At 30.0% G+C, this 20,785-nt stretch overlaps 6 protein-coding genes across 6 annotated transcripts; 4 read left to right on the top strand and 2 right to left on the bottom strand.

Annotated features, from left to right (window-relative positions):
• Nucleotides 1-147: 147 nt before the first annotated feature.
• LOC106655131 (protein D3-like) lies at nt 148-1,425 on the bottom strand. The gene is made up of 4 exons (XM_014375353.1): nt 1,333-1,425; nt 1,005-1,114; nt 705-825; nt 148-634 (listed from the first exon to the last, which is right to left on the bottom strand). The coding sequence occupies exons 1-4, from the start codon at nt 1,349-1,351 to the stop codon at nt 270-272; spliced, it is 615 nt and encodes a 204-aa protein (XP_014230839.1). The 5' UTR covers nt 1,352-1,425; the 3' UTR covers nt 148-269.
• Nucleotides 1,426-3,813: 2,388 nt separating this feature from the next.
• Nucleotides 3,814-8,319, top strand: LOC106655059 (ubiquitin-protein ligase E3C). The gene is made up of 7 exons (XM_014375250.1): nt 3,814-5,022; nt 5,094-5,632; nt 5,701-6,503; nt 6,563-7,214; nt 7,299-7,517; nt 7,592-7,989; nt 8,069-8,319. The coding sequence occupies exons 1-7, from the start codon at nt 4,601-4,603 to the stop codon at nt 8,234-8,236; spliced, it is 3,201 nt and encodes a 1,066-aa protein (XP_014230736.1). The 5' UTR covers nt 3,814-4,600; the 3' UTR covers nt 8,237-8,319.
• Nucleotides 8,320-8,802: 483 nt separating this feature from the next.
• On the top strand, nt 8,803-13,273 carry LOC106655208 (muskelin). Its single transcript, XM_014375475.2, has 12 exons — nt 8,803-9,668; nt 9,859-9,928; nt 10,002-10,144; nt 10,213-10,417; nt 10,490-10,682; nt 10,755-10,990; nt 11,072-11,352; nt 11,423-11,594; nt 11,689-11,892; nt 11,972-12,163; nt 12,243-12,485; nt 12,557-13,273. Exons 1-12 carry the CDS (start codon nt 9,286-9,288, stop codon nt 12,764-12,766), a joined length of 2,532 nt encoding a protein of 843 aa, XP_014230961.1. The 5' UTR covers nt 8,803-9,285; the 3' UTR covers nt 12,767-13,273.
• An 89-nt stretch (nt 13,274-13,362) lies between these two features.
• Nucleotides 13,363-15,335, top strand: LOC106655210 (DNA/RNA-binding protein KIN17). The gene has a single exon (XM_014375478.2). The coding sequence runs from the start codon at nt 14,112-14,114 to the stop codon at nt 15,291-15,293; it is 1,182 nt and encodes a 393-aa protein (XP_014230964.2). The 5' UTR covers nt 13,363-14,111; the 3' UTR covers nt 15,294-15,335.
• A 172-nt stretch (nt 15,336-15,507) lies between these two features.
• LOC106655211 lies at nt 15,508-16,456 on the bottom strand. Its single transcript, XM_014375480.2, has 2 exons — nt 16,364-16,456; nt 15,508-16,142 (listed from the first exon to the last, which is right to left on the bottom strand). The coding sequence occupies exon 2, from the start codon at nt 16,135-16,137 to the stop codon at nt 15,514-15,516; it is 624 nt and encodes a 207-aa protein (XP_014230966.1). The 5' UTR covers nt 16,138-16,142; nt 16,364-16,456; the 3' UTR covers nt 15,508-15,513.
• A 360-nt stretch (nt 16,457-16,816) lies between these two features.
• LOC106655209 (protein KRI1 homolog) lies at nt 16,817-20,092 on the top strand. The gene is made up of 8 exons (XM_014375477.2): nt 16,817-16,946; nt 17,030-17,115; nt 17,191-17,580; nt 17,767-18,071; nt 18,359-18,540; nt 18,618-18,880; nt 18,961-19,224; nt 19,290-20,092. The coding sequence occupies exons 1-8, from the start codon at nt 16,832-16,834 to the stop codon at nt 19,995-19,997; spliced, it is 2,313 nt and encodes a 770-aa protein (XP_014230963.1). The 5' UTR covers nt 16,817-16,831; the 3' UTR covers nt 19,998-20,092.
• The last annotated feature ends 693 nt before the right edge of the window (nt 20,093-20,785 follow it).

Here is a 20,785-nt window from a genome sequence, read left to right as displayed (position 1 = left end):
TTTACGACTGCTACTTAAAAAGTCTCTGGTACATGAACATTGTTAAATACTTGATCTAATCAATTTTTTTCCGCGAACACTTAATAGTCAATTTATTTTAACTCTATATTCTTTTGCTAGAATCGAATAATAAAAAGTCATAATAAATAAAACATATTTCAAAATTTTATTAAAAACTCTTTGTCCGTACATGTTTCTGTCCATAAAAATTATGATTTATCAAATGCATATTATGTTTTGGTTCAAAAGAAAAGAGAGAATATTTTCATTTACATTCCACCTGAGCTTAATTGCTGGCTCAGAATCGGTACGTAATCGTCGAATTGAGCTTGGAACATGTTACCGGCGATAGGATTGCCCAGATTATGAAGCTCGGCAAATTTCTGAATGGAAAAATTTGGACGTCCATTTCGGGAATTGTTAGGGATTTTCGGTATACCGGAAACATCGATTTTGCCCGGCTGCTTGTAAATCAACTGGACGTAGCGATGAAGGCCAGTACCTTTGGGAGCTCCGGCGCCTATGTAAGCGGCCAGAGTATCGCCTTTGTCGAGGCCGGAGCCGGGTACGTTCACCACGATCCAGTGCAAAAATTCACGAAGAGTCGCATTTCGCCGGCTTGGTGCATCTGGATCTGCGTAAAAGCAAAAACAATGTACAACTATTCCAGTACATGGCTAGTTTAAGATCACGCAATAATTTACCGATCATGCTAATTGTATAAAAACTCGATTCTTCCGCATTCCACTTTAAAGTTGGAGTATCTTTCACTTGAGTGGGTGTTAGTTCATCTCCCACTTTGACTTCAATACCTTTGTAATTAACCTATCAAGAAGTTAATGCATATGTATACATTTTTTGCTATGAAACTAATCAGTTTTCTTTGTGCCAATTTGAGATGGAATTCAGCGAAGCATTTTGTTACATGACAATTTTTTTTTTTACAGGAAATCAACAATAAGAAGTAATGAGGTAATGCTCGAATTAGTTTATTCATGACTCACCGACAGTAATTGGGCCGGTGCTTCCTTCAAAACATCAGGTACTATTTCATGGGTTTTGAAGTCGGACATAACATCGCCATGAGCGACAGATAAAAAACAAAGAAAAATACCTAAAATGGTCAATAAAAGTTGTATTAATCATGTATAATAAAAAAAGTGAACGTTAAAGTACACCCTATTTATTTGTTGGAAAAATAAGAAGATAAATAAAAATAAGAATTTCTTAGACGTTAATAATGTAAATACCGACTCACCTATCAAATAAACCGATTTATCTCATGTATATACAAAAATATTTTAGCACAAGATGTATATATATTTAACTTACTCGAGACGAAAAGTTTCATGTTGTTGTTCACGTGTTTGCTTCCTGTGGCGGACTGATGTTCATTATCAGCACGAAAGAAATTTATACCTAGCGAGGAACCGTTCGTTATGTCACTTTACAGCTCCAGTTGTTTGCCATGTATACACTCTTGGCATTCTGCCTTATTTTTTATTATACTACATGGAGTCTGTTGAATAAGGCCCCCGACTCGTTCTTGCACCGTGCAAATGCATTGCTTTTTTTTACATGTTATTCACACATACACACACACACACAGCAAAGTGTATCCTCGACATTTATATTCAAGCACAGGCTTTATGATATAATTTATAAAATAATTGTGCACTTCCATTGTCCGTGGACTTATCTTTTTGCTAGATCTCATAGAAGCAAGTTGCGCTGCTCATGCCTTTGCACATAATTGCAACTGACAAAAGGGAAAAGTCTCGATCGCAAGGACAGCTCCGCAAACGTCGATTTACCATGATTTTTTGTCTTTAGCTTGTGAATTTTGCTCTCGAACCGATTACGTCTATTATATTCCTTCGTGAAAATTATAGACTTTTTTCATCTTCTTTGCGCTCTTAAGGTTTCACTCAATATTTTCATTCGTGCTAGTAGAATTTTTAACAATGATTGATAGGATTCCATGCGTCTTTTTTGGATTATAGAGATGTCTCGAGATTTTCATCATAGTAAGGCATATTTTTCTTTACTTGAAGAAGATGTATTACTCATAATCGAATATTCAACTATCAACTGTTCACATTTATGCGAAAATATTATTTGTTTCAAAATCGTCAAATTTCAATCACTTATAAACAAATTCACTCATATAGGAAATAATTTAAAATTGAATTATTATAATAATAATAATTTCAATTCGAGCGATCCTCAAAATCAGAATTGTCGACCATTGAAATGTTATCAAGAACTTTTAGTTTAATCATTATTAAATTCAGAAAATGAAAAATGCGAATGTATCCGCTTCAGTTCCATGTAAAGATTTCCGTAAAGCCATTAAAATGCGCGGGTAAATACCTGAACAAAAAGCTGTTTCAGTGTAAATAGTAAAATATTAATATTATGACTAGAACCCGGATTACATAAAAAAAAGCCAAAATATGCAGGTGATTATGCACAACATTTTTTTGAAAGTATGCAAAATATGTCATTTGAAATATGCAATTATGTATGTAATTATATATTTGAGAAAACTGTAAATCGGTTTATATCAATAAAAGTATCGCAACAAAAAATTTTATCGAATTTTGTAAATTTTCAAGTGCTCTTATCTTAGACTATTTATATCGTACCGGGACGAAATTTTTTTTGATTTCTTGAAAAAATTTGCCCTCTTTGAATCCATATTATATATTGTGTATGAGTTTAAGTCAACATAGAGTTACCCTAGTAGCATTTGAACGCAACACTAAAAGTTAATGAAAAAAATTGATTGTTTAAACGTGTCCGTGTACTACAGTTTTGAAGGTACCATTTGAAGTACCATAAAATCCCTCGTTAAACTGAAATCGACTAGATTTTTGGGCATTTTGTGCAAACAAATGGTACAAGGGAGCAAAAATAATCTTAGAGAGCTCTAATTTTTTTCAAATTATTCGTTGAAAAGATTACTTTGCGATGGTGTTTGATAGATTTTGATAAAATAATTACTGTAGTCCACGGACACGTTTAAACAATCAATTTTTTCCAGTCATTTTGAGTGCTGTGCTCCAATACTACTGGTAACTCCACATTGACTAAGACCTATTCATAATATATATGGATTTAAAGAAGGCAAAATTTCTAAGAATGTAAAAAAAACTCGTCCCAATACGATGAAAACAGACCAAAATAGAAATATTTGAAAATTGAAAAAATTTCGATAAAATTTTTTTTGCAATAATTTTGTTGAGTAGTAATTTATATATGAACGGTCAGTCAGACAAATCTGTTACTACAGTATTTATTGGATATATAATATATTTCGGAAATTGATCGTTTGTAACTACCCCTAAAATATTCAATGTATGCTTTTGCATATAATCCAGACTTTAATTTATGACAAAAAAATTTAATTAAGCAATTTTTAAATTCATCTGCGAATTCTTGAAAATTGAGATAAAAGTTCGCTATTTATTATGTGCTTAAAAATTAAATCGGTTAAAATAATTGAAAATTTATTTTTTATTATAACTAACGACGGAAAAGTCAATTACATTAATTAAATTATTTTAGTAAATTTTTTAACAAAGCTAATAATTTTTTTTATGTAAAATATACATCTCTTTATATTATTTAATTAAAAATCCAGTTCAAAAATTTGTTGCACATTCTGTAAATTATTTGAATTACTATATCAAATTGTGCATTTATAGAAAAATAATATCTACAAGTATTAATAATCCTGCATGACTTCGGTTAAATATCTGGCAACATTGCAATTACAATTATATGTATAACTATATCCAGCATTGCAGATGTAAGATATTCCTTCAGTGTACCTATAACCTTGAAGTTTTTAAACTTTTTAAATGACCATTCGACTGACTTCGAATTATAAGTATTATTAAGTATTAAATAATCTTATTTGGAACATCACTTTTAGCATATGCACGAAATTACGTGTGCGATACGTGTTCATGCGTAAAAATACTACGCATATAATTACCAGAAAGTCTTCAGTAACTTTGAATAACTTATTGTAAATACGACTACAATTTAAAACACAATAACAAGTTATAAGAGCTTGAAAGAATTAAAACAGTGCTAAGTTTATGCATGAGTTTTGCATGAGTTAGTTCTGCATGTATTGAGTAGTTTTTAATATCAAGTAGCTCTCTCAAACGATAAGAAATCAAGAATGTGTTTAGAGTGCAACGACACTTCTGTCATTTTTTATCTCGTGGATGCTCTCACGAAAATCAGTTGAAAAAAAAGTTCCAACAAAGTAATGACGTTTCGCTATTATGAGAACAATCAGCTGTAGCCATTGCGGGGATCCAAGTGAAATCTAATTATCGTTGATTAGATACATGAAAAAAGAAAGCAGTATTTAAACAATTTGAAAGGTTATCTTGATATTTTCTTTTACTGATTATTTTATGAGAATTTCGTAATATTATATAAGATACATCTGGGTGACTCAAAAACAAGAGTAAAAAATATGATATTGACATCAAGTTGGTCTTGAAGGAATTTGGAATTAGTATCTAAACTTGTTGACTCATTGTGATTTCAATGCAGAAATTTCTAGCTGTCAAAGTGAATGACCATGTTTAGCTTTGAAGGAGACTATAGGCGCAAGCCACAACAAAACTTAGCTGGAGCTAGTCGAAGAGATGAAAAAGCCACTCTACTAAAACATGCTCAACTTGAAAGAATAAAGCGTGAACAGCAAAGAAAAAAACATAATTCAACTGTTAAAATTCAAGCATTTGTTCGCAGCTTCATTGTGCGTCAAAGAATAAAAAAGTATCAAAGATGTGAATTTGACCAACTACAACAAGCTATTAGTTCACAACCAATTAATTCAGATAAATTAGTTCCATTAGTAAAGAAATTGATATTTTTTTATGATTATAAATATGATGGCAATAGATTGATATGGCTTTTGCAAAATATTATTAAACTACAAAAAGAAATTAAAACTGGCACCAATTCGGCTTCCAAGTGGTTTTGGAGAATAAGGTAATGTTAAATTTAATGATTGATAAAATTTTATTATATATAATGTACTATTTTATTATGTAAATTTGTAGATGGCTTCTAAAAATATGTATGATGTATAGTCTTCAAACTGTTCAGGATAATTCGGCTCAATCTATAGCTGTGCCACTAAGAATTTTAGAAATTTTTACTACCCTTGATGCAAATGAAAAAATTATGGAATGTGAATCTGATAACTACTTGAAAGATATTTTTGCTTATTTGGTAAAAAACCAATATTTTCAACAAGTTAAGCAGCTAATAGATGCTAAAGTTCCTTCCAATATTGACCCTTCACCAGTACCACCAACTCCAATGGCAAAATGGTTTTTGGAAATGATACAACGGCCTTTATGCATTGTGAACAGACTGAATGATGCTAATGATTTTTGTTTTCTAGTTTTACATGAATTTTATGCAAGTATACTTGCACCTAAAGTAACTGAAACAATTTCAAATTTTGTCATTCCTGCACTGAAAGAGTTTAAAGAACTTCCTTATCACAAATTAATATCATGCATTAATGCTGCTGAAGTACATACATCGATTAGTTCATTTTATGCTATTCTTCATTTGGAGCCTTCATCTTTTTGTAAGTTTATACTTAGGAAATAAATAGAATCATTTAAATGATTGACTAAGCTCAAACTTTTTTTATAGCTCCAGGTAAATCAAAATCTATTTTGATGGACTATCTTCAAGTACTTGCTACACTGAGTGGAACCATAAATCCTCCACCTAAAGATCAAAAACCAAATTGTAAAGATAAAGATGACTCAGGCAGTGATAGTGATTCTGAAATACCAGATACAAGTGAAACAGAAGCAATTCGTAGTTGCATTGAAATGTTGAATGAAGAACATCGTGTGCAAAGTATTATTGTTGCTGTTGAACAAAGTGATGATCCAACGTTTATGCAACCTCTTTGCCAGCTGTGTCATAATTTACTGATAACAAACAAAAATGCTATTCACAAGTACAAATTATTATATATGCTTGCCTTCAAACCAAATTTCCTTCGTCAATTATGGAGCAATTTGTTAACTATAAGTCAGACTTCTTTATTTGGAGGATCAACTCCTTATCTACACATCATATCAAGAGGCATAGCTCTTTCAGCTGAAGATACTAAAAAAGTTTTACCACTTTTAGCTGTATTTTGTTCACTCTTCAGTCTACTAATAGCTACTTTACATGACAATGAGTTCTTTATTGAACCTAATGGTGTAGATTCACTCATGTCAAATAATTCTGATAAAAGTCAGCAAGCGATGCCTTTTACCACTTATGATTTAGCCATTCTCAGTTCTCATTTGAAGGGAGTATGTCTTGGCTTAGTGGAACTGGCTTTTCCAGATGCTAGATTTTCTGTCAGAGATGATTACAAAAATGCTGTGTTAGGACCTTCCACAACAATGTCTGCTAATTCACAAAATACTCATTTATGGGCTCATTTATTCAAGGTAATATATGAAACACAATGGTAAAATGTATTCTTTTTTAATAAATTAATTGGCTTTAGGTAACAGTGAGTTTGATACGTCAATTACACACACGTGATCTTCGACGTCAGTTTTGCCCAGATGGTCATTGGATAGCATCAAATATAATGATTCCTCTTCACAAGCCCGAAGATTTTAATCTTCGCCGTCGTCGTCTACGGAATATTGTACCTTTTCAAACTCTTCGAGCTTTCACTCGAGAAGAGATTGAAGATGGGCCACCATTGTCGACAAAGGAAGTACGAACTTTGACGCTTTTGCGTGAAATTCCATTTGTTGTGCCATTTAACGATCGTGTCATCGTTTTCCAATCCCTAATCAATCGAGATAAATGCGAACAGCAGGGAGAATTATCACACTTTATGCAAGGGCCCTCAATTCATATTTCCGTTCGAAGAAATTATCTATACGAGGATGCATTTGATAAACTGTCTCCTGAAAATGAGTCTGAAATGAGATTAAAAATGCGTGTGCAATTAGTCAACGCAGTTGGTCTTGAAGAAGCAGGTGTTGATGGAGGAGGACTATTTAGAGAGTTCTTATCAGAATTGCTTAAAACCAGTTTTGATCCTAATCGAGGCTTTTTTAGACTGACTAAGGATAATATGCTCTATCCAAATCCCACAGTACACATGCTGGTTGATAATTTTCCAAAACATTATTATTTTATTGGTGAGTTAATCGAATTTTGTTTCGAATTTATACCAATGTATTTAAATTTATAATAATATAACATGTATATTCTTTCATTAATAGGTAGGATTCTGGGAAAAGCTTTGTACGAAAATTTATTAGTAGAGTTACCATTTGCTGAGTTTTTCTTGTCAAAGATCGTTGGAAGACAATCGGACGTGGATGTTCATCATCTTGCATCTCTGGACCCTATCATGTATAGGAATTTATTATATTTAAAAAGTTACAAAGGTGATGTGACAGATCTTGGTTTAGATTTTACAATCTTATCAGATGAATTAGGTAATTATTTATAGAACAAATGAAAATTAAATAGTTTTTTATTGTATTTAATGATTTTATTAACTTTTATGTAGGTGAAAGACGAGTTGATGAATTAAAACCTGGTGGAGCCAATATCACCGTGACTAATCATAACCGAATAGAATATATTCATTTAATGGCTGATTATAAGTTAAATAAGCAGATTCGCGCTCAATGTAATGCATTTAAACAGGGCATTGGTAATGTTGTACCACTTGACTGGCTACAGATGTTTAACAATAAAGAACTCCAAGTTTTGATTTCCGGCGCTCAAATTCCCGTTGATGTAAAGGATCTCAAACAACATACAAATTATACCGGTGGATATGCACCAGACCACCCAACAATCATTATATTTTGGAAAGTTGTTGAAGAATTTGATGATCAACAAAAAAGTCAGTTACTCAAATTCGTCACAAGTTGTAGTAGACCTCCTCTTCTAGGATTTAAGGTTCGTAAGGCTTTTTTACAGCCTATATGCATGATAAAAATTATTTATAGAACTTTTTACATCTGATATTTTTATGCAGGAACTAGATCCTCCTTTTTGTATTCAACATGCTGGGAGCATTGATAGATTGCCAACATCTAGTACTTGTATGAATCTTTTAAAACTTCCTGAATTTCCAGATGAAAAACTGTTAAAAGAAAAATTATTATATGCCATTCAATCTGGTGCTGGATTTGAACTCAGTTAAATTAGATTTTTACTTGTTGAATATTCCTTTGAATACTCTTCATTGGATTAAATACTTTAGCTGTAAGTTGTTCAAATATGTAATCAAATGAATTTTTGTACATGCAGTTTTTTAAAATGAAATTTACATGCATGTTTCAATAAAAAAAATAATTAGCTAATACAAATTTAAAGTATGTATAATAAGTGGTTCATGCAACTAATGAATACATTTGAATACTTTAGACGACTGTAAATAATTGTTTGTAAAATAAGATTGTGCAAATATTTTGGTGATAAGTTTAAGTATGTGTACTTATTATCCTTTAAATTTAGTGCTATTTTATGCAAACATTAAGGAACCAATGAACAAATAGTAAAAAATTATAAAAGGAATGGGATGAATTTATGATTCTTAGTTCAATATAAATAAAACTGATATATTGTTTTACCATTAAATTAAGTTTATTTAATACTTTTTCCAAACCAATATTTAATTTTTCATCATTTTTTGATGATCATTTAAATTTAAAAGTAATTTTGTTATTTATCCTCAAGTGTACAAACACGGTATCGGAGTTTCTCTATCAAGGTATCGTCACGTTTAGAAAATATTTCTGCCCAATTGTATGTGCAATTGTACAACGCATGCATACAAGACATTGCACAGGTTCTGAATTAGTAAACGTTCGAAGGTGTAGTTATATAGATATAGATATACAACTTGTGCATTGTTGTTATGACCCACGGACGGATCTGAGCACAAGCGTGCGCGGTATTATTTCTGCACTTGCTTCAGATCTAATTGAAGAACACATGTTGAAAATATTCTGCGTGCATTTATTGCAGCCGTTCTATCGGTCTGTTTGTAAATATATTGAGATTGATCAGCTTACGTAATAACAATAAAACAGATCTGAGTTATTAATGATTTTTGCAATATTAACACTGCGTGCAAGTGCGGTAAAAGGAAGTTAAAATAAGTCGCGTTGTTGATCAAGGCCGCAGAGCAACGTAACGCGAGAAGTTTATCTCGCGGGTTTTCGCTTAAAAAATCGTCTTCCGCGCTTGATGCGGATCGAGTCGCGTGAATATAAATTGTCAACTTGCATGAGATTCAAGAACATGTTGAGTGCATCGAGTAAAAATAATGATTCGCCCGGAACCAATACGTCATCTTCAACGATATCGTCGTTATCGACTTTATCGGACTACACTTTATCATTGGCTTCGAGCAGCTCAGAAGCGAATTTGCAACAACCCTCCGTTGACGTTCTATTACTAGCAGCACAAGATCCAACAACACTAGGAAACAATAATTTGCCCAAGGTTATATCATCCAACAGTTCGAGTGATGACACGATGGCGGCAGAGCACGAGTTTAGTAATTTTGCAAAAATATTAGATTATAGGATTTTCAAGTGTTCCAGCTATTTGACAACGTATTTCCCGGAGTGAGTTCATTTTCTATAATGAGTATAGTCGAGTGCCTGTACATGCTAAGCTCAAACCACCGGGCTTGTTTACCTATTCTGCGCAGTTTAAATAATTTTATAACCTAAATGTCACTTTGCAAAAATTTGCAAATACTTTTGGGATATTTTGTTGTTTATAAATATTTTATATTTATTTTACTACTCCTAGAAATATACTGATTGACAAGCCCTCGGATTCAGGTTCGCGATGGTCTACTGGTAATGAAGATCTTCCGCAGGTGACATAATCGCTTTTCATTGTTAATCTTTTTAATTTTTACTTGAATTAAATTATCATATTTATGTTTGCAGTATATTATACTGAAGTTGCAACAACCATCGATTGTCAAAACAATAACTTTTGGAAAATTTGAAAAAGCTCACGTTTGTAACGCAAGGAAATTTAAGATTTATGGAGGCTTAGAGCCTGACAAGATGATAGAGCTATTAGATGGGTATTTAATTGTGATAATACTAGAATTGTATTTCAAACAATTAAATTTTAATAAATCTTTAATTACAGAGGTTTAAAAAATGATACTACTCCCGAAACATTTTACTTAAAGTGTACTATTGGAGGTACAGAAAATTTCTTTCCTATTCAGTATGTGAAAATTCTTTTAATACAATCTTGGGGTCCAAATATGAACTGCTCTCTTTGGTTTATTCGACTTACTGGATCGGACAATCCTAAATTGATCAAATCCAGAATTGAGTGGCTTCATCAGGTAAAGTACAAACATGTTACTGAATATTCATTTTTATTTTTCTAAAACAACATATTCTATTTCAAACTATAGCATCAACAAAAAGAAGTTGTAAGATTATGCATCAAACATTTCCGTAAATATCAACAACCTGAAATAATGGAAACTATACAAAGAGTGACTGGCATTACATTAGAAGATCCTCGATTATCAAATTTGTATAATTTACTAGTTGTTAATGGTGATCACCAGCAAACCGAAGAATTTATTATTGACGCTGTCCAAAGTAAAATAACTTCGAAAATAAATTTATTTAGATAAATTTAAATTTACAGATTTACTATAAATTTATTTTTAGATGGTCTATTAGATGATTATATTAGTTCGCAAACTTATAAAGTATCATGGTCTAAAATATTAACCTCTGACCCCAAACCAGGGATGAGAGGGGGTCATCAAATGGTTCTTGATCCTTTAACAGAAACTTTATATTTATTTGGTGGCTGGAACGGAAATCAAGATCTTTCAGATTTGTGGACATACAATATTGCTACTCGTGCATGGACTTTACTGTGTCCAGATACATCAGCTGTGGTAATAGCATATGTTATAATTTTGTTTTTTGAAAAAACTAATTAAATTCTGATAAATATAAATTATAAAAATACTTTTTAGGGGGGACCTAGTGCTCGTTCATGTCACAAAATGTGTCTTGATCCTGAAAAGCGTCAACTATTTACATTAGGACGATATTTAGATACACAATTAAGAATACCTGTAAATTTGAAAAGTGACTTTTATGTTTATGACATTGAATTAAATAAATGGACTATCATTTCTGAAGATACAGCAGCTGCAGGTGGTCCAGAACTTATTTTTGATCATCAAATGTTGATGGATCTTGAAACAAGAACAATCTATGTTTTTGGAGGAAGAATACTTCTTCCAGTACCAAGGTTTAATATTCTCTAATTTATCTATACCTTTTTTATTGCATGGAAAATATTTATTAATAAATTTTTATAGCCCAGATGAAAATTCTACCAATTCAAATGAATCAGTTTTCTCTGGTTTATACTCTTATCATGTACCTAGTAGAAGTTGGAAAAAGCTTGCAAGTGATATTTCACAACATAGCATTCCAAGTACAGAACTCAGCATAAGATCAAGAGTTGGTCATTCCATGCTGTTTCATCCTGTAAGAAAATGTTATTTAGTTAAAAAAATGAAATCGAAATTTTGAATTTTTCTAAAATTGTAAAATGTCAAATCTTTAAATATGAATTTTTCAGGGCTCAAAGAAACTGTATATTTTTGCTGGACAAAGAGGAAAAGAATATCTAAATGATTTCTTTACATATGATGTTAATACAAATGAAATTGAACATATATCATTAAGTGAATTAGGATGTAGAGATTCCAATCATATTCCTGCAGCAGGTTTTACACAACGTGCAACTATTGATCCAGATCGAGGTGAAATATATGTTTTATCGGTAAGCAATTTAAATTAATCATTTTACATGTTAAAAAAAATCCCATTATTAAAATATACTGTTTTCAATTATTTTGTAGGGATTAAGTAAGGATAAGGATAAAAGAGACGAAAATGTTCAAAACTCTTTTTGGGTCTACAATATTAAACATAATAAGTGGTCTTGTATATATCGCAATGAAAATGTTGATGAATTTTATTGGAATAAAATGCAAAAATTTGAGCCTTGTCCGCGTTTTGCTCACCAACTTGTTTATGATCATATCAACAAAGTAATTTTAAAAATCTTTTTGAAATTGGACAAATGATTTTAAAATTTTACAAGCTATAATAAAAATATTTAATTTTTAGATTCATTATTTATTTGGCGGAAATCCAGGTCGAGCTAGTTTTCCTAAATTGAGACTTGATGATCTGTGGCAATTAAAACTCTGCAGGCCTTCCCAGGATCAAATTCTCACACAATGTAAACTTATTATCAGAAAACATAAATTTGAAGAATTAACGGTAAATGACAGTTATGATGCTCTGCAATATTTACAAAGCAAAGTTTCTGAAATTATTGATCATACTGATACAGAACAAGCCAAAGAGGTATTATTAAATTTTATAATTGAACCTTTATCGATGCGTAATACCCTTATGAAATTCATCTTGTCTTTTAGTTTCAAAAAATGGCCACTACAATTTTTAAGCAGTTATCATCTATGGAAATGTTAGAAAATAATCAAGACTTGAGTAATTTATTTGATTTAGAGTCTAATGATAAGTCTATGCATGCTCACAGAATGCAATTGTATGATAAGTTATGTGAATTTTTTCCAGAATCTCTGACTCAACCGAGAACAAATCTCATTGATCTTTTACCATTGTGATAAAATTTAATTATTTTTTAACAGATAATACTATTACTGAATTGTTGTAATTTATTTATATTTTAAAAATGGAGAAGATAAAATGTTGATTTGTAACAGTAACTATTTAATTGAGAAGTTTCAAGTATTCAAGATGTTAACTGGAATCTGAAATATTTTATTTGTCAAATTGATTGTATTTTTTTCATTTGAAATGTTTAATTAGCATACATTTTTTATGTGTATATACATATATTTTTCTTAGTTAAATATTATATTCCAATTTATTCTATCATTTCATGTGATTTTTGTGCCATTTTCCAAAAAATCTTTAACTTTTTAACGATAAAAATCTAGTATTAGTTCAAATATGAAGTTGAGATCCAGTTTTCATTGTTAATACTCATTTTCATTGTCTCTGTGTATACTCGTATTACTTATGGTACTCAAAGATATTTTCGACTGTAAAAATGTAAAGTGTAAATTAAAATAACATGTAAATTATATAATACATAGTAATTAAATTGATTTTATATTTTTTTTATTACTTATTGCATTCATTACAGAACGTGAATTAGCTGTTAGTGTTTTTCCTGTTCTAAAAATAGTATATTGTTCAATGAAACGAGGTGTTTTTTATCACAAGCTTAACGGTATTTAGCACCATCACTGTATCTCAAAACCAAAATATTCAAATATTTTTGAAATTAAGGCGTTATTTTTTATTACATTTCTCATAAAATTAACGAAATAATTTATCGAACATCTATAGTCTTGCTAAAAATGAAAGGATTTTTTATTGTATTTCTATAAAAAAATTCATGTAAATGTTAACTTTTTTAAATTTTCGCGCTCAACTGAAGCTGCACTGACTGAGATGCTCGATCTGTGTAGTTATCGTCTGCCATACGAGGGGGCGTTGTAATTTCTTTGGCCGATAAAGATTAGAAATACATATAACATATAACATAACATAACATAGCAGCAGCCGTCAGCACAGCAGCAGCTCGCACTCACAGACACAGCCGCAGTACTCAGTCGACACCCGACAATCACACGTGCACACCATACACGTACAAAGTAACACAGCACAACGAAACACAACCCAAACAGTGTGCGCACTTACCCGACAGCTCTGCTTCAGTTTTCAGCTCTGCTCTTGAAAACATTTCAGATCAGGTTAAGTGGTGAAAAAAGGTTAACAAAAGTTAACCATTCTTTTTGATAATTGTTAAAAGTGAATCAGTGCTGTATAAAAACTGTTACTCATTGTGGTCAATTTTAGTGTACTTTTTCTTGAACGAGTGTCGCATCATCTCATTTACCTAATAAATAGTATCAGCCAATCCAAAGAAAAACTGTCAATATGGGAAAGCACGAAGTAGGCACACCAAAATATATTGCCAATAAAATGAAAGCTAAAGGTCTGCAAAAATTGCGATGGTACTGCCAAATGTGCCAAAAACAATGTAGAGATGAAAATGGCTTTAAATGCCATACAATGTCAGAATCACATCACCGTCAGCTTCTATTATTTGCTGATAATTCCCATAAATACATGGATCAATTTTCCAAGGAGTTTTCTCATGATTATTTATATTTGCTTAAAAGGCAATTTGGAACCAAACGAGTTCCAGCAAATAGGGTATATCAAGATTATATTGCTGATAGAAATCATATTCATATGAATGCAACACAGTGGTTAACGTTAACAGCTTTTGTAAAATGGTTGGGTAGAACTGGAAAGTGTGTTGTTGATGAAACAGAAAAAGGTTGGTTTGTAACGTACATTGATAAAGATCCTGAAACAATAGCTGCTTCCGAAAAAAAGGAAAAAAAAGAAAAAATGGACCGTGATGATGAAGAGAAAACAATGGACTTCATCAAAAAGCAAATGAAAAAAGATAAACAGAAAGACAAAACAGAAGACGACTTTAAAAAACCGTTGGAAAGAACAGGAGATGAACCTTTAGTACTTGATATTAAATTAAAACCCAAAACAGGTTTAATTATTAAACCGACTAAAAAAGAAACTTTGGCTGTGAAAATCAAACAAGAACCATTAAGTGATGATGAACAAATCAAAAGTAGTAACAAACGAAAATTGGATTCATTTGATGAAAAATTACCTATTTCTAAAAGAGTAAAAAAAGAAAAAGATGAATATCAAAGAGATTTAAACAAAGGTTGGCTAAGACCAGGGCTATCTGTAAAGATAATCACAAAATCTTTAGGAGACAAATATTATAAATCAAAAGGGACTATTATAGAAACTATTGATAAAAATAGTTTTGTTGGTAAAGTAAAGCTCCAATCTCCAGAGGAAGTAGCAGGACATATTGTTAAAATAGATGAAGAACATCTTGAAACAGTCATTCCATCAATTGGTAGAGATGTAATGATTTTATACGGAAAGTATGGTGATAAATTAGCTGTAATTGAAAAAGTTAGAGAAGACGAATTTTGTGTTGATGTAACATTAAAAGATGAAAAAAAACTAGTGAAACGAATACCATATGAACAAATAAGCAAATATGTTAAAAAATAATTTAAATTGTTCATATTATCAGAAAAAAATAAAATATTATTTTTTAATTAATTATTTTTGTAATAAATTATTTCCTTTCTCATTTTTCTCATTTAAAGGTAATAAGTGTTTTACCAAATACATAACTATTGAAAGTAATACAAAAAAAATTTAAGAAACTTACACAAATTTTATTTAATATATATTTATACACTAATATTTATTTACAATAAATTTTACATTATAACTGACCAGGTTTCAATAAACTATAAAAGTCATTGTGCGTTTTAAAATTGTCTTCAAATAAAAGGATTTTTTTCTTATTGACTTTGAGTAAAGAATTTCGCCAAGGAAATTTTGAATCTTTTGCAACAAAAATAGCTTGTCCTTGTGGAAATTCATAAAATTCGTTAGTAAATGGAATTTTACCAATGAATATTGCTCTATATGTTTTTGTATTTTCATTGTGGTAAATTCTTATAACATATCTACCTCTGACAACAGTCGTCATTACCAAAAGAGCAGCACTTACAAATAGAATAAGTCCCAATTTCCATGGTTCTTTCAACAAATCATCAACATGAACATCTTCTATTGCACTTGCGTCAGGAGATGCACCGGTATAACATATGTATCCTATAGCTCCAACAGTAGTAAATATGAAAAAGTTTAGTGAATGGTACATCATAGCTCCCGATCTATGATTAGTTATACGATAAATCATATTATAATCTCTTGGTATGTTGTCTGCTTTTTTCAAAAGAATTTCCATTTTGTTGGATACTGTTATTAACTGTCTTTTGAACATTTTTGAACCTGCAGTTACTGACAGTCCATGGCGACAACATCTTAGTAAGCTCAACATCTTGTCTAAAAACAATTTAAAGGTTTATGAGCATATAGTCAATCACAAATGGTAAATAATAATTATGTATGTATGAAAATGTTTCATTTGTTATGTACTGGGTATGAAGTCAAATGTTTTAAGTGTTATGAACGTATAAAAATGTACACTTAATTTCATCTTAAAGGAGGGAATCACTTTAATCAGTATCACCATTTCATAATAGGCGTTTTTTCTTTTCATTTACCTCAGCATTTATGGGCATGGAGGTTAAACTCCTCTGTATTCTTTAATCTGCACTCTGTATCTCTTGTGTTAGTACGTAGTGAATAGTCTGTCGGTATATAGTGTAAGTTACAATTTTAGTATCTGGTGTCTGGTGACTAGTCTCTCTAGTCAGTGCCCATTATGTATCGCCCATGTGGTTTCGCTGGTGTTCTGTCTGTCTGTCAATTCCATAATCCATAGTCCAATAAAATTAGATCTTATTTAACCTCTTTGACTTTTTTAAATTCTTAACCTCTAATTTAGTGAGCTAACTCATGCTGGCGTTGCGAGTTGCGGCCTGCGCATCTCAGTTCTCAGCTAGTCATTGTGGCGAATTCAACGTTAGTGAATATCACAGGAAGTGTAGAGAGCACGTGTACTTTATTTATTTTTTTTGGTTAAAAGAGAAGAACTTATTTGTGAAAGATTGTTATTATTCTAAACAAAAATGCCAAAGTTATTTGATGATCAGGACAGTTCAGGTGCGGAAGAGGAGTTGAAAATTAACGAGGAGTACGCTAAAAATTACGACAACTGGAGAAAGAAAGAAGAATTACAGAAATGTAAAAATACTATTTAGAAATTTATAATTTTAATTTTTCTATGTTCTTTTCTAATAATAACTCTTTTCATATACTTATTTTAGTGAAAGCATCTGGAGATAATGTAAACCTTGATGACAACTCTGATGAATCTACTTCATCATCTGAAGATGATGATGACGATGAAGAAGTAAGTTTTTTCAACCTATTTATTTGCAATTTTCTTGTATGAAATAAATCTCATAATGCTTTTTTGTACCTTTAGATAATATCAAAAGAACTTGATAAAGATTTTTTTAAAACACTTGCCTGTCTAAAAAATAGAGATCCTAGAATTTATGATCGTAATGTCAAATTTTTTAAAGACCACGAAGAAAGTGAACAGGCAGTGGATAAATCAAAAAAAACTAATAAAAAAGAGAAACCTATGAACTTACGAGAATATAATAATAAATTATTAGTTGAAAAAGAAGGAAAATTAAGTGATAGTGAAGATGAAGATAAAGAAAAGAAGAAAAATGAAAACGTACCTTATGTACAACAAATAGCTACAATCCAAGAAAGTATTGGTAAAGCTTTACAAGAAATAGATGAAAATGATGATGGTGACGAGATAATAAAACAGAAAATAAATACTGAAGAAGATATCAAAGAGGTATATACATTTTTGTAGACATTATTCAGTGTCTTATTTTACTAAAAAAATGTTTTATTACAATCAATTTTATTAACTTATTGATGTAATGACTTAGTATTTAAGATTATAATATCATCATATGCTGATTTTTCAGTCCATATGCTAATAAATAAAATATATAATATGAATCATTGAATATTTTAGGAAGATCATGATATTATTGATTTCTTGAAAGGAAAAGAAATTAATATCAATGAGGAAGAAAAAAAAGATTTTGAACCCTTACGCAATTACTGGAATAACTCAAACTTGGATAAAAGTGAACAATTTTTGAGGGATTATATTTTAAATAAAAAGTTTTTAGGCAGAAACGATGATAATGATCAGAAAAATGATTTTGATGCTCATTTAAACTTATCTGAAGATGAAAAAGACCTCATTAAACAGGAAGAATTTGAGCATAAATATAACTTCAGATTTGAAGAACCAGACCAAGAGTTTCTCAAAAGGTAAAACAATATTTTCCAATTTCATTGTTATATGGGTGTAATTTATAGGTAGGAAAATTTTATACAATTCTTATTTATCCTGAGATGAATCTGTATGTAAAATTCACTTATAGTCTTCTTTACTTAATAATTTTAATTAATATTTTTTTAATTAAAAAATCTGTAAGTTGTTAAAACTTCACATTCATTTTGTAAAAAGTAACAATAATTTATAATTCTCAAGTGCACAAATTATCTCTTGTCTTTATATTTATATAATTTTTTAATTGATTATTATTAATTTTAAGGTATCCACGCGTTTTAGAGAACTCCATGAGAAAAAAAGACACTCGTAGAGCTGATAAACGAGCAGAATTAAAAAAAAGGAAGGAGGAAGAAAAGATGCAAAAAAGAGAAAAATTAAAAGAATTGAAAGTTCTAAAAAGAAAAGAAATTGAAGAAAGATTAGAAAAATTAAAAGAAATCACAGGTTAAATTTGAATATTTTTAAATTTGATTATATCATTCTTTATTAAAAAATTGCTTGTGACAACTATTTTATTGTAGGTAATGATGATATACAGCTTAACATGGTGGATTTGGAGGAAGATTTTGATCCAGATGCTTATGATAAGAAAATGAGACAAGTTTTCAATGACGATTACTATGCTGCAGCAGAAAACGAAGATGTAAAACCAGAATTTCCAGAAATTGATGAAGAACTATGCATAGAACCAAATTGGGACAATTATGATCCACAGAACGATGAAATTGATGAGGAAAGTGCGCCACACAATAATGAACCTCATTGTGAAGATCCTGATTTTAATGTTTGTTTGAATTTTATATTTTACTATTTTCAATGAGTTATAAATGTGATAAATAATAAATTAATAAAATTTTTAATTAGATGGATGCTGAATATGATGGTACTCAAAACTTGCAAGATAAAATAATTGAATCAACTAAAACTAAAAAACGAAGAAGACGCAGTAAATTTTCAGAGCTCATAGCAAAAGAGAAACCTAAATTTGATCCTAGTCAACATTCATCATATAAAGAATACTATGATCAGTATTATGCACTTGACTATGAGGATATCATAGGTGATATACCATGTCGATTTAAGTATAGAGAAGTTGTACCAAATGATTATGGTCTGACTTTGGAGGAAGTAAGTGTATTGCTTATATTTTATTCTAATTTAACATTTAATAATAATATTCATGTTTGCAATAGATTTTGGCTGCAGATGAAAAAGAATTGAATAGATGGTGTTCATTAAAAAAAGCTCTACAATACAAACCTGAACATGTAGAAAAGAATGATGTTAAGTTGTACCAAGAAAAAGCTAAAAATGAATATCTGAAGAGAAAAATTTTAAAAAGTTTATACAAAGAACCTGAAGAAGAAGCTGATGAAATTTTAGCACCAGGTACAAGTAATAACAAGGAAATACATAATTCAACCAAAAAAAGTGAAAAAGAAATAAAAAAATCGAAAGAAAGCTCAGACAGCATTGACACTAATAATGAAAAACAGCAGAAATCAAAAAAGAAACGCAAAAGAGAATCAATAAACTCTCAAATTAAAACAGAGGAAAGTTCAGGAACAAATACTGTTTCTGTTGAAGAGCAAACAAATTCATCTAAAAAATTTAAGATAGAATCAAAAACTCATAGTAAAGAAGAAGAAAAAACATCCAATTCAAATACTGCTAACAATAAAATACAAGCTAGTTCAAAAATAACTGATCAAGATGGAAATAGTTTCATGAGTAAAAAAGAATTGAGAAAACAAAAATATAAACAACTTAATAAGAAATTCAATAAAAAAGAACAAGCTGAGGGTGATCTACATTCCTTAAGTGAAGAAAGATTAAAAGCTTATGGATTGAATCCTAAAAAGTTCAAAAATAAGATGAAGTACATGAAAAAAAAATTGTAGTAACTGAATAACTTGTATACATGTAGATAAAATTTGTGTGTAATGTAAATTGTATGTAATGCTACTGAATAATTATGTATTAAAAATAAGCAATATTGGAATTTATTAAAAATGTATGTTTTAATTCTATGAATTTTTTTCTTTAAAAATAATGTAACTTGTATCAGAAGTAATTTTCAAAAAGTTTCAAATAAAACACTACTTTTCAATAAAAACTATTCCACTGATTTAAAAATATCATTTATGATACTAGAATCTTTATTTTGACGAAAATTAGAAAGAGATTTTTGCTCATAATACTAGGATGAGTATACAATATCAATATTTTTGTTTTGTAAGTAACTCTGTGTCTAGTTCTCTTGAAAGTGACAGTTGCTCTTTATTTCAAACACATTATTGATGAAGAAAAATATATAAATATGTGTGTCTAAACTTAAATTTGTCAGCAAAAATATAACTGCACAACTTGAGTGTAAAAAAAAATACAATCACAAGTACTAGAAAAACATCATTATAGCTGAATGTAAACATTAAATTATATAAAATTTAAGACAAGAAAGAAAAATCATCCATCATATAATTGTGATTGACAATAAAATTTAACAGTTATATAACAGTCATATAAACTAGTTGTCGGTACCCAAACTGGTGATAATTAATATTTTATTACAGAGTAATTGGATTAAAATTTTTAAAAGTTACTATGAATTATTTTCATAAATTAAATAATTTGAATAGCCAAAGTAATAATGAAACATTTCTCGAAGAAACCTATCATGAGTTAAATA

Source organism: Trichogramma pretiosum, unplaced genomic scaffold (genome assembly GCF_000599845.2).
Source record: "Trichogramma pretiosum strain Unisexual culture from Peru unplaced genomic scaffold, Tpre_2.0 scaffold50, whole genome shotgun sequence".
Taxonomy (NCBI): Eukaryota; Metazoa; Arthropoda; class Insecta; order Hymenoptera; family Trichogrammatidae; genus Trichogramma; species Trichogramma pretiosum.
This window is presented reverse-complemented; position numbering and strand designations above follow the sequence as displayed.

What these genes read in the sequence shown, in the direction of transcription:
- LOC106655131 (XM_014375353.1), bottom strand. An exon ending in CACCGGCCCAATTACTGTCG is followed by an intron (nt 826 to 1,004) that starts GTGAGTCATGAA and finishes ACTTCTTGATAG; the next exon opens with GTTAATTACAAAGGTATTGA. An exon ending in TTATACAATTAGCATGATCG is followed by an intron (nt 635 to 704) that starts GTAAATTATTGC and finishes GCTTTTACGCAG; the next exon opens with ATCCAGATGCACCAAGCCGG.
- LOC106655059 (XM_014375250.1), top strand. Translation starts at nt 4,601, where the DNA reads ATGACCATGTTTAGCTTTGAAGGAGACTATAGGCGCAAGCCACAACAA. An exon ending in AAAACATTATTATTTTATTG is followed by an intron (nt 7,215 to 7,298) that starts GTGAGTTAATCG and finishes TTTCATTAATAG; the next exon opens with GTAGGATTCTGGGAAAAGCT. An exon ending in AATCTTATCAGATGAATTAG is followed by an intron (nt 7,518 to 7,591) that starts GTAATTATTTAT and finishes ACTTTTATGTAG; the next exon opens with GTGAAAGACGAGTTGATGAA.
- LOC106655208 (XM_014375475.2), top strand. Translation starts at nt 9,286, where the DNA reads ATGCGGATCGAGTCGCGTGAATATAAATTGTCAACTTGCATGAGATTC. An exon ending in GTCCAGATACATCAGCTGTG is followed by an intron (nt 10,991 to 11,071) that starts GTAATAGCATAT and finishes AATACTTTTTAG; the next exon opens with GGGGGACCTAGTGCTCGTTC. An exon ending in ATTCCATGCTGTTTCATCCT is followed by an intron (nt 11,595 to 11,688) that starts GTAAGAAAATGT and finishes TGAATTTTTCAG; the next exon opens with GGCTCAAAGAAACTGTATAT.
- LOC106655210 (XM_014375478.2), top strand. Translation starts at nt 14,112, where the DNA reads ATGGGAAAGCACGAAGTAGGCACACCAAAATATATTGCCAATAAAATG.
- LOC106655211 (XM_014375480.2), bottom strand. Translation starts at nt 16,137, where the DNA reads ATGTTGAGCTTACTAAGATGTTGTCGCCATGGACTGTCAGTAACTGCA.
- LOC106655209 (XM_014375477.2), top strand. Translation starts at nt 16,832, where the DNA reads ATGCCAAAGTTATTTGATGATCAGGACAGTTCAGGTGCGGAAGAGGAG. An exon ending in CTGAAGAAGATATCAAAGAG is followed by an intron (nt 17,581 to 17,766) that starts GTATATACATTT and finishes TGAATATTTTAG; the next exon opens with GAAGATCATGATATTATTGA. An exon ending in AAAATTAAAAGAAATCACAG is followed by an intron (nt 18,541 to 18,617) that starts GTTAAATTTGAA and finishes ATTTTATTGTAG; the next exon opens with GTAATGATGATATACAGCTT.